Here is an 18,003-nt window from a genome sequence, read left to right on the forward strand (position 1 = left end):
TAACAAGTTAGTAGTAACATAGATGTAAAAGTACTCTTTCAAACACTTTTTAGTCGTAATTTTCAAAACTAATTTAAATGTAAACAGTTGATATGTACGTACATATATTAATTACTTGCCATAAATTGCATATTGTGCATCTAAATCAACGAATACTAATTCCTCGCTTGTATACCAAATAATATGAAACCTTTAATGGATGTTGACGAATCATGCATACTAAATAGTTCATAAATGTTAGTAATTCCGATATACTAGGTACTGAGTTTCTTGCCGGTTCTTCTCGGTAGAATCTACATTCCGCAACGGTGGTAGCTTTACTTTTAATACAATTCTGTGAAATGACAAATCAAAAGTGCTTGTGAAAGACTACTTTTATAAAGTATATTTTTATTTTGTACACAGTCTTTAATCTACATAGAAAGTTTATATTGAAAGACAAACCTACTGTTTTTTGGGTCAGGAGCCTTCGTTTTCGTTAAACGCAGGACAAATGCCCAAAGTTTCATCACAATCGGATGAATAGTTTAGCATCATATATCGGAAAAACATACTGACATTCCTTTTTATTTATTAAGAAGAAAAATCTAGTTAATTATAGGGACACATCGCAACGCTCTTCAAAATGTTTGTGAGCAATATTTCCGATACGATTCACGCTTGATGATTGTGCGTTGACGGTATTATGTCAGATATTTTTAAGTGCCAACAATCGTTTCAATGATACTCGAACGCAGAGAATACGAACAAATGAAATCAGCATTTTTTAAAAGCTTTTAACTTGCAATGCTTGTGTCGGTTGAATCATGCAAGCTGAATTACAACCAATTCGTTCTTCACACAATCAGAAAGATACCCGGCAGCTGGGGGATGGACCGGGTTATGTAGGATTTTCACTCACAATTGGTTGGTTCAATTTTATGATAATATATTTTTTGGTATGCATGACCTGATTTTACATCCAAGATTGGTTTCAGGTGAAGGAACTCCAGACAGTCAGACATATACAAATTATTGTATATAAATCGATCGAACTCACTGTAAAAGACGCAATAAGGCACACGGAAATGATTCAAGCTTCTGTACTTCTACAATTAATAGTTAAGATTACTAAAGATAATATGTCCTCTTTTAACCTCTAACGTTTTTTACAACACAAAACAGCAGCGGCCTTTCTTCGATTAAAAAAAAATTAAACAAGCCAAGCGATACCGGAAACTGTCAGTTCCCCTCTCCTCCTTCCGGTGCTTATGACTCGTAAAAAATATATTTGTCGCTTAATTTGCTTAAAAAGAAAATTCACATTAATCCTTTACAAGGTTTCGCAAATAAAAGAAAGCAACAAAGTGTAAAATTTCAACCGAATTTTCTCAGCGGCCAGACGGTGAGCATTACCGAGCTGCACTATGGCTTCTCAGTGTCTAGTCAACCTTAAAAACTTGCACCGGGATATGCTCTATAGGGTTTCTTTATTGTATGCGTTTTATAATCGATATATATGATTTTTATGGAATAAAAAATATTGCGAAACGTTTCATGACTTAAACGTAATACAAATGGATATCCGGTCACATATACCTTAAGTTACCTACCACTACTTTAAAACGTATAACAGTAAGAACTAATCTAACTAGAGGACAAAATACAAATAAACAACATTTGATTTCCTATTGACGTGATATCATTGGTCGAAAGCTTTTATAAGTGTTGTATTATAAATAAAGATATATTAGTCACACAGTAGAACTACTAGTAGTCCACAATATAGGTGAGCTTTGCTAAACGCGTGGCATACGTAAAGTTTTGTTTCCTTCTTCAATTGGAATAGACTATAAATCAAAACCCGATTGTTACCTTTGCCATTTCTGAACTACTCGTCAATTGAATTGGAGATTGGAGATCCGAGAACTTTCAACGAAAAGGAAAATGCTGCCGGTATTTTGGGCACTCTACCTCGATCTAGTGGTATTTGACTGCTTTGATTTAATGGAAATAATTTATTTATTTATTTGGGAAACAAACAATTATAATTACACTTAATAGTTAAAAAAACAAATATAAGAAAAACATAAATCAATCAAGTTTCCGCTTAAAATTAATACAAACAAATGACAACTTATATTAAAAATAAAAACAAAAACAGAAAGTATAAAAAGCAAGTAAAACAATTATAGTTTAGTAATATGACGTAAACTAAATTTAAATTCACTAATTTTTGAGTTAAATATATCTAATTATTTACAATGTATGTTATAATTTTTACACGCACGTAACAAGAACATATTCTTTGAATAGTCACACTTACAAAGGGGTACAAAAAATAAAGTTTGGTTTCTCACGTTAAGGCATAAGGCACATTTAAAAGTACATTATTAAGAAGACTCTTAGAATCAACAATGTCATGGACAATTTTATATAAAAAAAATTTGGTCTCTTATATTTCTACGCACGTTTAACGGGATGATACCAGAGATATCACTATTTTCAGTATTATCGTAAAAGCCACCTCTAAATCGCAAATGTTTCAAAAATGTTGACTGAATTTTTTCTATTTTATTTATATACGTTTAATAATAAGGGTTCCAAACTGTAGAGCAATATTCCAAGATAGACCTAACAAAAGCATTCAAGAGTAGAATTTAATAATAATGTACAACTTAGATAAATATATAAATATTTCAATCGATTTTAATACTAAAGGAACCAAAATATCAGGATTTAATGCATACCAACATTCTAATTTATCTACACCTTTCAAGAAGACTACAATTCGGATTGATATAGGACGAACGCTTCAATAATTAGTATCAACATTTATTAATAATAATATAGTTTGTTATTGGTCTCGTATAAGAGATATTAAAAATATGTACCACAATAATGATTTGCACGAACTTAGTTAACTCGCAGAGGACATATTGGCAAAATCTATTGCTTCCGCAGATACACGCAATAACTATGGAGTTTAGAGATAGGTCTACTTATACGAGATCTATCTCGTATAGTTCTACCGAAAAGTCTGTCAAATAAGGTTTCCATAAATTGCCGGAATGAAGCTAGAGGAGATTTATTATCTGAAATTAACATTTATGAATTGATTAATTGAGATTTATAACGTTTCTTTATTGATTTATCCTTGTTTAACAGAATAATCAGACAAAAGTTCCTATTTAAAGAAGATCTAACTTCCTCTCTCTAATTAAGTTTCTCTGACAAATACAGCGCTTTCCTTGAAATTTCATCCTTTAGCTCCAACAGCGTTATCAAAATTTCATACATTTCAAGGTACACTTTTAATACACAAAGATTCTTCCCCTTACCTCAACATCGCTATAACAAAGGAAAAATACAAAGTTGTATAGTATGTACGGATAGAAGTCGATTAATACATTGAAAAATATTTTACTAACATAATAATGCTTTATTTACCTCGAAAGGATTTAATTGATCGACAAAATGTTCTACATGTGAAAGTTTGTCTGATAGGCTAAATCACTGAGCAGAATTTGATGAAATTTGATATGAAGCGAGCTTAAACACCAAGGAAGGACACATACTTTTTTATACTTAAAACCTGCAAACCGCCCCCTTAGCCCGCGATTGAAAACAGTTTTTATAATTCTGAACAAATATAACCACCGATTCTCTTGTTATTCGAAAGAAAAAGTCGTGTGTACCTATACCATTTATAATGTTTAGTAGTAGGAGGGTTAGCATTTAAAGTTTTATTATAATTATAAAGACCAGTCTAAGAGATTAACTTACCGTTGTGAGCTCTACATTATAGAGGACATGCATTTGTGAGTAATGCACGACCTCTCGACAGTTCAACAGCATCCAACTCTACTGAGATCTGTTTGCTATATTCTCAATGATATAAACTAAAACAACTGTTGACCATGTCTGTTCGATTACTATATTGAAAGTATTTATTCGACATTTAAATTGTAATGAATTGCGGGTGTTAGTTATATTAATTGTTTATTATTATATAAAAGCAAATGGACCACCTAGAAAGAACAGAAAGTGGTCACCACCGCCCATAGATATCCGCAACAGTGCGATTTTTAAGACATTTTCTGCCTCGCACGACCACTCTGAGTCTGTGAAACCAGCTTTCGTCGGCGGTTTTTCCGAACCTATACAACTTCGGAACCTTCAAGAAAAAGGGTACTCATTTCTTAAAGGCCGGCAACGCACCTGCAAGCCCCCTGGTGTTGCAGCTGTCTATGGGCGGTGGTAGTCACTTCAGATATTGAAACTTTAAGAAATATTAACTATCCTTTACTTCGTCAAGGCGTCACAAACCCTGAGAACTTATGTTATGCGCCTGTAAATATACTAGCTCTTAGCTCTAGCTATACTTAAATTTTACGTTGATAATAATTATGAATTATATTTAGAAATGTCTAGAATGAGATAGATGTAACGCATGTAATTTTACCTTTGGGACACATTTATTACACGTCGGCTTATATCGAACGAATTACGTAGAAACATTAGGTACATTGTATATTTATTATTTTATGTATATATTATAATTTCAATCCTTTAATAATGATAAAAAATGTTTTAATTATTTATATAAACAATTATGCTCTAACAAGCACTTTTGAATCATCATTTTACAGAATTGTATTAAATTTAAAACTACCACTAATTCGAAATGTAGATTCTATCGAGATGAACGTTCAAGAATCACGGCATTTACTCTTTTCTAATATTTGAAAATCAAAGTTGTGTCAATCAAATACAATTAAATGTATAAAATACTAAACTGACTGAAAGGCAACGAGTACTAGCTCCAGTTTTTTGTCATCTATAAACTTATTGTTGAGTAATATACTTTATTTATGAATGTTTTTTTTTGTATCAAACGATTTGAATTTATGAATTAAAATTAATTATGCACAGTTAAAAAACTCATTTATTAGAAAAGATAGAATATATACGTTTGTACGTATATAAAAAATAGCATAGATAGCAGCTATCGTCTGCTTTATTAATATACTTTTAATATAATAACACGTCGTTAGTGTGTCAAAAGCAAACGTATAAAGTAGACGTGGACTGAAAAGACACTTTTTGACAAACATTTACTTCTATATAAGGAACTAATTGACTTAAAAAATACATCGAAAACAAAGCTATAAGGCCAATGTAAATTACATATGGTACTGGAATTTGGACACTAATTGCAAGACTAGTCCACAAATTAAAGGTCACCCCGTGTGTTATGAAGCTATGCTCGAAGTATCTTTGAAGGATAAAAAAATAAATTAAGTTATATGCTCGTTGGAGAAGACGAGTTTTAGAGTGAAGACCGAGTATCGGCAAACGCAGGTGGACCGATCATCTGAAGAAGGTGGCGGGTTCCTACTGAATGCCGGATTCAGAGCATATTTGGGGACTTTAACGCACTTTGAGAGAGGCCTATGTCCAGCAGAAGATTGTAATTTGGTAATGATGTTTATTTTTATATCTCTGCCGAATGATGGCCGATTTTCTAAAAAGGTGTCGTCGGGTAGGTCTTTTTCTTGGTTAAATTTTCGTGCTACTCTGGTACTGATTTGACACCTTCTCTTGAGAATTGATCCGTAGTGAAGTTCCTGGTCTTCATGGACCCCTTGGTTCTGGAGAGCTGCCCACACTTGTACTGACACTATCACAAATCAGCTATAAAAATAGCTCAAAATTCTAATTTTTATGTCTTTTTTTGTACAGAGCCCTTGTTGTTTTGTTAGCTTGACACCGAGATCGGCTAATGAATATTAAGATAATAAAAAATATATTCCTTTTTCTTGTCTGAAAAACATATAATTTTCTTATAAGATACTGTTTAAGTGATACAAAACGGATATTATTTACAATTTCAAATTTCTCAATATCCACTAAAACAGAATGCTCTTGAAATGTCTTAAACTTACCGTGATTGTACTGAAAAATAACTAAATTTTAGAGAATATTTCACATTTTAAGGTTTCGAGTAAAAAACTTATGAATTTCAAAAAGGTTGTATATATTTAGACATAAAACTACGAACTCAAGGGGAAGCATGGTAAATTAATCGCCGAATTTTTCACCCTCCTTACATAGGGATCGTTTCCCCTGCAACGACTATTGTATAGTTTTGAGTTCACTTTAATATTGCTACATTATATATGTAGTTATATATAGACAAATCTCGTAAACAAAAGTTTTAAAATGTTCTATTTATTTAAATATATTATAATTTTTTTTATTTATATTTATCCCTTTATAACAAGTACATTAATTGTTTTAAAGCGGCGGCGTGGTAGTGCTCTTCTATCACAGTTGAATGAAGTGTTGATGCTCACTAACAATATTAAATATGTATATTCACAGTAACATTGATCACTTTGATAAAATCAGTGATAATCATTGTATGTGCACAAGAAGTAAGGATAAGCTTATAACGCCTAGCTTCCAACTCCACAAAGTCAATAAATCCTTTTTGGGACAAGGAATCCGTTTCTATAATAAAATTCCGCAAACATGTTTAACTTTGCCGTTTCATAAATCCAAATCATTTGTAAAAAATGCATTGGTAAAGAAGGCATATTATTCGATACAAGATTATATAGATGATAAAAAAAGCGTGGAGTTAATGCTTGTTGACTTCCAGGCAGGTGACATAACATACATTTATAATTGTATTTAACTAATATGACTGTATTTACAGATGTTGAAAAAAAGAGTAACTACTGAGTTATTTACCGCTTCTTCTCGGTAGAATCTACATTCCGAACCAGTGGTAGCTTCACTTAATATAGTTTGTTAAATGACGATTCAAAAATGCTTGTAAAAGCCTAATTGAATAAAGTATATTTTGATTTGAATCATAAAAACAGTTAAAAAATAAATTGTAACTGACATTAGAGCCTAAAATTAAGTGAAACATTTTGTCAGTTTTAGTGAAATTTACACATTTTCGACGGCGACTGTACGCTCATCATGTCCTCGAGACAGTCCTTGAGACATGTAGCTGGTGCAGCACACATTCAGCGCACCTACTCGTGAACCCTTTGAATTATGTGCGCCGAATTTTTTTTCAGTCATTGAACCAGAGTCTTTGATGTAACGCAAAAAGTCAGACACGTTGATGTAAACAAGGAACATCAACATGTCTGCGTTTTTGAATCATTCGAAAGTTTACGTCTGTCTATTTATACATATTATTTCATACATATTTCACGAATACAGAATTTTGATATATTCATACCGATTAATAATCTAATGATAAAAACATATATAATAATAATAATTAAGGTTTATTTAGTTCTGAAAATATATGTTTGATACTATTGTCGTGTTGACTATTTAATTATGTAATCTGTACAAAAGGGTAATTAAGCTTCTTTTTTCACGTTCCTCGACATTCTGACAAAGGTAGCTTTACATGTATTTGAATACTATAATTCTTAATTCAAATTTGTTTATTTTCATTATAATATTAATTTAATCTGTCCATATCTCAGAATGTCACATAGAACACAAAAAATATAGTAGGGTTAGATGAAATATAAAAGCCGATTTGGAATGCATAAATATTCTATTAATAACATTACGGAACATCCACTCATAATACTCCTCGCGCCTTTGAATTATTTAGTCGTTTTGTGCTCCTTGTATTGACTGTATCAATGAAAGTTCCCAAGGCCACTGACACATTACAGAATTTGTCATGAAATATATAAATATAAATTTTAAAAATCGAATAGGTAAACATCTGTGTACTAAAGATTATTAAGTAACTGCTTATTAACTTCATTCATCATTATCATTCATTCACATCTTGGGAATGAAATAAGCGATAATACATATATATAATCTGTTACAATCGAAGGAATAAAGACAAACCTCAGATTTAGATATTCCATGCTATTTGCTAAAAGCTCTGTTATATTATGCACTCAATACTACAAAACGTTCTTGTTTAATATATGTTTAGCGTACAGAAGTTTAAAAAAACAATTACTAACAAACAACAATTTATCTTACTTTACTTTTAACTATTATATTTAACAAACCAAAAATTATTCTAACTTCGAATTTATCTTAACATAAATAAATCACCAATTCATACATATTGAAGTAAACTACTTACTCAGTTAAACTTACAAGTCCAAAATAAAACACAACGAACACTTACAAATTACAAGTCGCGCCAATATCGACCTTACTGTCCGCGTCTAAAAAGAAAAATGAATGTCGTTTTAATTCAGTTTCGCGCGCTTTTGTTCTTTTTTTTTTTATTTGTCCCAGCCAGTTGTATGGATAAAGGAATCACCTAAATATATATATTTTTTATAAAACTTCTATATTTCTAATACTTATATATATATTCTATTTACTTAACTAATTAAATTCACTTTAATTTTACTTTCAAAACAGAAATTTTTCAAGAATCTATAAGGAAACTATAGATATACTCCTCTAGTGATTGGAGTACTGTACTGATTTTATAGCGCTGACTCTTCTCAAGTCTGACGTGTCTATATGCAAGTGTTTGCAATGCTTATCTTTGGAATAAATAATTTGAATTCGAATAAATTATTTTTAATAATCGTTTGAATAAATGAACAACGCATGTTAGTTTTACTATTCCTCTAATTAAACAAAAAATTGGATGTATTCTTCCTCAAAAGCAAGCAAACGTTTCTAGTAAATATTTTCTAATCTATTCAGAACTGACAGAATAATTCGTCCAAACACTAACAAAAATCATGACCCAAACACAACCGAATAGAAAAAAAACAAAAATATGTACGAAATACATATTTACATTCAATAATAACATTTATGGCAAGGATTTATTACAAAAATCCACGTCGTAATAAAATTGAGGCAAACTACATATCATGAGTAAAGTTTATGTAGCTTTTAGGATCTCGCGGGAACACCGGCAAATCCTTTTTCCAAAACCCGAGCTTTATAGCTGTGTAACGGGCAAGTATTTTTTACAAATTTTTAGACTGCATATACACATTGATATATATTCTACGATAGACAAGACCTTTAGAAATAATTTGTTCAAATACTGGTAAGTTTGAATTTAAGTTCGCTGCAGCGGTAAATCTTCATTGTATCTTTAGTGAAATTTCAAAACAATCGACAATAATCGATAGACAATCATAATCAATAACATATCTATAATAATAATAATATATAATAATAACAATCTACATGGAATTTTTAAAATCTATTATAATTATATACATATAAATCAACGAATCGTACTATTATCGTTTTTTTAACTATGTATAGAACAAAATGCCTTATTAAATAATATTTATTTCATGATATAGGTTGGCTTGGATTGACCTGATTACCTGAAGCCGCCCATATTGGCGCTACAAGAAATATTAACCATTCCTTGAATCGGCAATGCGCCACCGACAAGTTCCCAACTAACATGTTATGTCCCTTGTACCTGTAATTAAACTGGCTCACTGACACTTAAAATCGTAACACAATAATACCAAATATTGCTGGTTGGCGGTAGAATATCTGGTGAGTCTAAGTGGTACCGCGGTAGAGAGACTTGCAAAAAGTCATACTACCAAGTAAGACGAGCATACGCTCTGAGTATACGATCAGTGGTCAGAATTTCATTATAATCATTACTGATAATTTAAGGAAACATTTGAATTTACAATGCTCTTATATAACTAATCTATATACATAATCTATAAATAATATCAACAAAAAAAAAAGTTAGAAAATCGGTTTGCAAACAGACGAGAACGTGTTACTAAATGGTTTTTTCTTTGTTATGTTAAAAAAGACGACGTGTTACATGGATATTTATGTATGTATGCATTTTTTCGATGTATAACGAACTTATGTTTATGGAATACACTATTCAGTTAAATAATGCGCACTGCGGTAACAGGCTTCATTATTAATTACTTATTCATGGGCGATTCATGAATATTCATATTCACAACTCCTCTTTAAAAACTTTATTGATATTATGATAATAAACTGTCCGATGTTGTCTTATCATCAATTTCTTGTCCGAAATATGTATAGTAATTGTCCATGGTGAATTTTATTTATAAACCAATTATTCTATCAAACAGTAACACTTCGTACAGCAGTCTTCCGGTTTGAATTGTGAGTGTGCGTTGAACAACAACACGGCACATAAATCTCGTTTTTAAGAGGGCAACGACTGAATACAGTAACAGCCTATAAATTCCTACTGCTGGGCTAAAGCCTCCCCTCCCTTTGAGGAGAAGACTTGGAGTATATTCCACCACGCTGCTCCATTGCGGGTTGGTGGATACACATGTGACCGAATTTCGTTCAAATTAGACATATGCAGGTTTCCTCACGATGTTTTCCTTCACCGCCGAGCATGATACGAATTAAAAACACAAATAAAGAACATGAAAATTCAGTGGTGCTTGCCTTGGTTTGATGCCGCAATCATCGGTTAAGTTGCACGCGTACTAACCACCGGGCCATCTCGGCTCGACTGATCGAATGACAGAATGTCTGAAGATTATTAAAAGTGCTATAGTAGGGCGAAGGTGACCACTCAGAGTCAAGCGGCATAGACCCCACTTTAACATAGCCTTCTGAAGTTCCTCCTGTCAAATATTATTTGTATTCTGATCAAAGACAATGTGATTTAGACCTAAAAAAATTTAGTAGTTCCTATAGATATGCAATATACCTACCTAACCATTATATAAAAAAAAGTTTTTCGCACACGTATTCTACGATTAGGAAGGAAGGAAGTTTTGCAATGCTCGCATCTAGTAGAAATAATTGTATTACAATTTAAAGTATTACTGTTTTTAGATTTATTTAAATTAAGCAATTATTGACAGTTTTTCGAACAACTAAAAATATAAATATTATAATGAATATTATTATCATTTGTTTCAGCGTGCGTAGAGGAAGATTGTAAAGACTGGGAGGGCAAATCAGTGCCTCACGGGCTGTTGTATGTGCCAGGACCAGGGGTGTGTTCCATCTGTGTGTGCTACCACTCGCAGCCCATGTGGTGCAAAGCTATTTACTGTGATCCGCCTTATGTAAGTTATTGACATTTTTTTTACGTGACATTTTTCAAGTAGCTAGTTCGTGGTTATAAATTCCGAAAAATGATTACATCGAAATTATCAGTAAATTGGCAATCTTATACTACAGTAGTCTCAGGAAGCACGGAAAGTCATTGGTTCTCCGGATGTGTAAAAGTGCCGTCCCATCAAATGATAGATGCGAGAATGCTAATACCTGTGCACACATTTGTGCCATAAAGTATTCTCTGCAAAGTTTAAGTATTACTCAATATTCGGTCAGAAAGATACAAACACGCAATTATAAATAATAAAACAACGATCTAATAGATCTAAACTTAAATGATAATGTAATATAATGTTAACGATTCGTGACCGTATATATAAATAAATAAAACCTTATTTGTCCACAGTTCTGCAAAAATTTCCGAGTTGGGGAGCGTTGTTGTGAATTTGAGTGCTTGGACCCACCTGGAGAAGACACCAGGTATCGTGAACGACAACGTTTACGAGCGCTCATCCTTGCTGGCAACTCTTCGGCACCTCACACCAAACCTTCTTTACAAATCAAAGCTGGGATCTCATTAATAGCAGTAGCTGTTGCTAGATTCGTCTGAAGAGAGACAATTTGACGATATATTTTCGTGCACTGGTGATAAATAACGGATATATCGTAGGCTCTTGTGATTTATTAATCAGCCAATCCAAGTAAATATAACTCGAGTTATAAAATCGTATAGATATACACGGTGCTAAGGTATCTTAGTGGTTGACATCCTCTTCTCAGAACTTTACCTAAATAACTTTTAACAACTTAACCTAAAATCTGAAAAGAGACGCAACTATGTCACTCAAAAGTGACACCTCTTACAGAGGGAAATGTATGTTCGTATTATTCTGTGATTACAACACGATACTTCAAGATCAATCCAAGACAAGATGGTACTTTATATAAGATAATTTAGTAAATCTAAAAACATTTCGACTCTTAAAAAACCTTAGTAAAAATTCTTGTTACAATTTCCTCCTAACTCACTATCTTTTTGTAATAACTCAATTGCCAAAGAAAACACCAATTTACCTCTATCGATACCTTTTATAAATTCACTTAAGTTACATTAAGACTTTACTTAGCTAGTCATATTTTTACAGAAACAATTTAGCTTACAATTAATTTCTATTTTTATCGGTAAAATAATAGAATATTAATCAGACGATTCCGTTTTTGCCTGTAAAAAGAAATAAGGTATTTACACCGACAATAATCATAAAAGCTAGAATAAGATTTGAGATCTTGCTTTTATGCGTAGAATTGTTACAATGATTAATTTATAATGTTACATTTCCTCGAATTATAATAAAATTTTGCAAGCAATATGCGGAGTATCTACAGAAGTCTTCAACTTTCAACAAAATGGCAGACTGCCAATTTTATGTTTACCAATTTTAAACAAAAAAAAAATTAATTTAAAATTGTGAGGATCTATAAATTATCAGTATGATTTCGTAAAAGATACGGTAGGAATATAACTTCAGTCGATTGTCATATTGCTTAAAAGATATTCAAGAATATGGTAAAGTATGGGTACTTACCGTTTTTTAATTTTTAAGTGATTTGTTTTTACTTTTTGTACGCTTTGTTTTGTGACTAGGGCTATTATGTCATGGCTAATTTGATAATTTAAATATTAGTATTTAAGTTTAAAGATAATAATTTATTACACAGATAATAATTAGATACAAATAAAATGTTCGGACCAATTTTATGTAAACAAGTAGCCTGGTGTTCGATATTTTATTTTCCATATTAATTTTCATGTTAAATGTGTCTTGTCCCGTAGAAACTAAAAAGAGTACAGATAACAACAATTATGTACCATTTTGAATATAACGCTTTATCGACGTACCACGCTTAATAATATATAATAGAAAGAAGAAAAAAAACAATTAAATTATACAATGAGCACCTACAATATATAATTTTTTGTAGTCGAATGTACTTATGTACTTTATGGTGCAATAATTCCCTAAAATTTGTATAATCCACATTAAGTGTTGCAACAATTTAATTATATTAAAAAGAAAATTGCAATATTGTACAGTGTATACATCGTGTACAGAATATATAAGTTCATGTTCATAAATGTATAAATCAATTAAAACTAAACAGATGACGCACTTGTAATAAACAACTTATGTAGTGTATAATTTACTAAAGTTTTACTGTATTATCTGTACCGTTAAATATTGCAATTAATTTCCTGTGTGGATGGACCATAAAATTAAGGAAAAGGTATCTGAAACATTGTGTAATTATATCGTATGCTAATTATTTTAATGAAAATCTGTGTGCCTTACACAGCCCTTCGAGATTTCGCTCGAAATAACATAAAACAATTTATTCTCCCTTCTACATTATATAAAAATCCAGTGATATTATAAAGTAGATAAATTATAGAATATACCAAATGAAAGAATTATGAAATTCTTCACTTCTTAATAAATCGTGTAGATAGGCACTTGAAAATTGTAGCTTTAAATTACTTACGTCATATCATCGGCTATTAGGCCTAATGCTCACTGAGACATATAGCCACGGTAACAGCTTCATCACGACGTAATGATGTTGTAAAATTACACACTATCGAATTTGTTATCGTGTCCTTTGTCGAAGCACACGCCTAGCCTTAGAATTTTAAAATACAGCAATGCGATAGAAAAGCTTAGATTTACTTTCAATTTATTTTTCATTATTAAACATAAGCCAGATTACAATGCTAGATACTTTATTATCTCATTTAAAGAACTAAGTCACTGATGTGTCTATGTTATTCTTGTAGGGCTACAGGATAGATAAATTATATGCTAATAATTATACCAATTATAATAACTGATTTAATTATATGCTTCGATAATACAAAAATATTCCATTGCTATCCAATTTTAAACCAAACAACAGTGTGAAAAATAAAAAAATAATTTTCATAATTATGATATCTGATTTAAATGATGAAAAATACTGTATAATATAGCTTCTTATTTCATGAATAATTTTAAAATAACTATAATTATGGCAATGTGAGACGTAATTAGCTTAAAAGATAAAATAAAACAACGTCCCCAGATGAATAGCAAGAATTTTACATTAATTCGTAGATATTAATTCGACATAGCTATATAGCGTGACCAAGATATTCGACCTAGGTCATAGGCATAATGACATAAAAAAGTAGCTTTGACAATAAAAAAATTCGCTACACACATAGTGTTTTATAATGACATCTTCACATGGCAATTATATTAGGATTATTCAAATTTGGCTTAAACATTGACATCTAGATATCTTCATAACATATCAACTAAAATGAATCACATCCTGCTTAATTGTGATAGACAAAATTTAAAGATTATTTTTAAATAAAACTAACGATCTATTTATGAGATATAAGAAAACACCAAGTAACAATTAAAGGATATTTAAACAATGTAACCTGTCAAAAAAGACGTTAACCTGTTAAAATAAATACAGATTGTCTGTTTGATTTTGACTACAATCTATTTTCTGTATATAATAATGCTTCCGACTGTACTTATGGCTTATGATGAAATGATAATATTATTTTTATATTCCGACATTTGGATCCCTAATAAACAGCCGGTACCGTCTACATTATACATAAAATTAAATAAAGAAAAATTACAGTACCTACTAATCTATTTTATTTGAAACAATCGATACTGCTGTTAACAGAATATGTATTTATTATTTTTGCCCTAATAAATTACAAAATTAAAAAACAAGCCTGAAGATCATAAGAATGTTTTTATAAGTTTATATAATGTTAATAATGACGAATGTGTTTTTAAAAGGGGTTAGTATAGGGTTGCTTAAGTCAAACACCTACACCATTTGAGTGCATCAATACCTACATTATAATGAGAAATTAAAAGTAATCGTATTTTTAGGTAAATTCATTACAAAATTAAAAAAATAAAATCTACAGACCTCACGACGTATGTATGCGAATTTCTTAGATAAATACTTACACCAGAAAGGGCTTGTTTATTAAAAGTATTTCTTTATTAATTAATTAATCTTGTTAATCTTGCAACTAAATGTAAACCAGATCCAATCAAATGTTTGATATGAAATTTTGCTTTTGGTGCACTAAAAATATATTGATGGAAATAAAGCTAAGTGAACCGTGATATTATTTTTCTAGTGTTAATTAATAACTGTCTGCTTTACATTAGGTGTGCGAGTAAAGTGTAATTTAATAGGAGGATAATTTTTTTTTCTTGGGATGAGTATATGCCCCGCACTCTTGCCCGACTAAACCCAAACAAAGCAAACTATGACATAAATTAATGGAATATCAATGATTTTTTATTAATATGTGCATCATAAATAGTGTCATTATTGAGCAGAAATTATAATATAAAAACAATAATAATGTTTGCATAGTGGCATTGTTCATTTCAAAACCTTACACAATGTCATTATTCTGTTAAATTTTCACGCTCATAGCTTATAATAATGTCTCCAATTAATTTAATAATAAACCATAATGTACCTTACCTAATTCTAAGTATCATTTGTATTCATTTTGATCTTGAATAAATGGTGTGAAAATATACATATTTTTTAAATTATTACAATTGTAAATACATGCAAATAAATATTTAGCTCAAATAAATCTTAGTCCAAAATTTAGTTGTTTTATTAATAATTATACCCATCATAAATATTTTGTTTGGTAAGTATACATTTCTACTGGCAACATTTTAACTTTTTTAATCTATATAAATGAATTATTTACATTATGCCCTTATAATCAAATCTTTAACTATGTAATAAAAAGCACTTTATAATTTTTAATGTTTTATAAAACAATATGTATTGTATAATATGCAGATATCCTGATATTTAATATTATTTATTAAAAAATTCTGAATTAGCAGCTTTACAAAATACTTAGGTATATATATTCACATCTTTGCATGCTGATAAATCTTTAAAAACAAAAGTTTTTATGACAAAACATTTATAATTACCTAAATGAAAATATTGAATAGTTTTATGATGCAATATTTAAAAATAAACTTCCAAATTTAAAAAAATATAAATATTTTATTTTTCAAACAAAATAAATACTCAATGGAATTTCTTAATATCAATTGGAATTGTTAGTTTACCATCTCAAGCCTTTATCATGTAAATCTTTCTTTGCCTCGAGAATTTCTGCCTTCAACTGAATAGCTGCTTCCTCACAGTTATTAAAAGTAAATGTTCTATACAATACAACAGTAACAGCATATAGGCCAAATAAAATAACAAATATTATTGGTGATACTAAAATAAAATTCATATTTTCATCAATGAATTTGTGTTTCACATAACCACCAACGAGGGAGCACCACACAGCCAACACTGCTGAAGTCACCGATATCCATTCTAAAAGCTTGGTCATTGTTCTGTGAAAAGAAATAAAATACATTTCAACTACTTTTTTTGATAAGGGTGTATTGGGATTAACATTACTTAACCTACACGTCATAATTATATATACTTTTAAAATTAAATTTAGTTTGACTGATTCTACTTTCACTACGCAACATTTACCTTTTTATATTATTTAAATATAACGGTATTTGATTTATTAGATAAATGCAACAGTAATAAAAAATTTGCACTGGGGTCAATCAATATTTGTTTTGATAATATTTGTCAAGTGGAAATGTCAGAGCGACATTGTCAATATGTTTCAAGTTTTAGCGTTTCATTTCTCAAAATTTTGATCTACACATGTCTTTTTAAGACTGACAGTACCTAAGACAAGAAACTTAAGAGGCTTTTATTTTCATTATTGTTTACTTTAATGAAATAGTATATAGTATTTTCTACTCATAATATTTGCTTGATAATGAGTCTATACGTCTGTTAGCTCTTAGTATTACAAGATAAATTTATCTAGTTTTCTCAATTTAAATATTTTATATATATATTTTAGCTGTTCATCTTGGTTAGATCAAATTTTTATTTTACTTAATATTATATTCATCTAAATATTAAATTAAAGGGCTATGGACTACAAACAATATTTTTAATGAAACAATGAATTTATAAAAAAATTTAAAATATAATAAAGAAAGTAAAAATATATACTATTGGTGCCAACTTGAGGGTTAATTTTATTTTTATCTTAAATTTAATCGAACAATAAGTTAGCGAAACGTTGAAAAAGCAAAAAAATTATAAAAAATTGATTCAATTCAATTAATTTAAGGATTTTCTTTAATGACCAACAGACAGCTCAATTAATCACATAAAATAACTGATTGTTGTATGTTGTGTGACTGGGCATACATAATAGCTTCCAGTAAAGCAATGGCCTCACCAAAAAATATAGAGGTTTCAGGGGGGCATTTAATTAAAAGGGCTATTTTATACTTGGGTATCCAACAAGCTGCGCCAACGCAGCCGGTCGGTGAGAATTTAGAGGCATCAGTATATATAGGGAGATGATTTGGCCAATTTTGATGAATTTTTTTTCGAAATTGGACACTAGTATCAAGGGAACCTTTTATAAGACCAAGGTTTATTATAACAGGGGGATTATAAATAAGAGCTTTAAAGGAGGTGGAAAGAAGAGGATTAGAAAGAAAAGTGGAAAGGGAATGAGGGAGGTTGGTATACTTGAGGAAACTGTTTAATAGGAATGAGGATGTCGGACTATCTGAGTTGCAAAGGTGGGATAGTTTGTTTAATCTGATCAATAGAGGATGGGAAGGTAGCTGTAACAATTTGATGACAAAGCGGTCACATAAATATTGCCTCCTTATCTGTAGAGGAGGATCAACACATTCAACCTGCAGAACATTAGTAGGGGTGGATTTTATCGCCCCCAGGATTATACGCAAACATTTAAACTGAATTAAATTTAATTTT

The 18,003-nt window shown here is 30.4% G+C and overlaps 2 protein-coding genes across 2 annotated transcripts in view; one reads left to right on the forward strand and one right to left on the reverse strand.

Moving 5' to 3' along the window:
* The window catches only part of LOC113402213 (uncharacterized), a 37,673-nt gene extending 21,909 nt beyond the window's left edge, over positions 1 to 15,764 (forward strand). Inside the window, exons 2-3 of the mRNA XM_026642402.2 lie at positions 10,921 to 11,069; positions 11,468 to 15,764. Of these exons, the coding sequence (XP_026498187.2) occupies positions 10,921 to 11,069; positions 11,468 to 11,671 (353 nt within the window). The 3' untranslated portion in view covers positions 11,672 to 15,764. The remainder of the gene's footprint in view (positions 1 to 10,920; positions 11,070 to 11,467) is intronic.
* Positions 15,385 to 18,003, reverse strand: part of Dpm3 (Dolichyl-phosphate mannosyltransferase subunit 3) — a 71,851-nt gene continuing 69,232 nt past the window's right edge. The window contains exons 2-3 of the mRNA XM_026642398.2: positions 16,678 to 16,743; positions 15,385 to 16,529 (exon numbers count right to left, since the gene is read on the reverse strand). Of these exons, the coding sequence (XP_026498183.1) occupies positions 16,247 to 16,525 (279 nt within the window). The 5' untranslated portion in view covers positions 16,526 to 16,529; positions 16,678 to 16,743 and the 3' untranslated portion in view covers positions 15,385 to 16,246. The remainder of the gene's footprint in view (positions 16,530 to 16,677; positions 16,744 to 18,003) is intronic.

Source organism: Vanessa tameamea, chromosome 14 (assembly GCF_037043105.1).
Source record: "Vanessa tameamea isolate UH-Manoa-2023 chromosome 14, ilVanTame1 primary haplotype, whole genome shotgun sequence".
NCBI lineage: Eukaryota > Metazoa > Arthropoda > Insecta > Lepidoptera > Nymphalidae > Vanessa > Vanessa tameamea.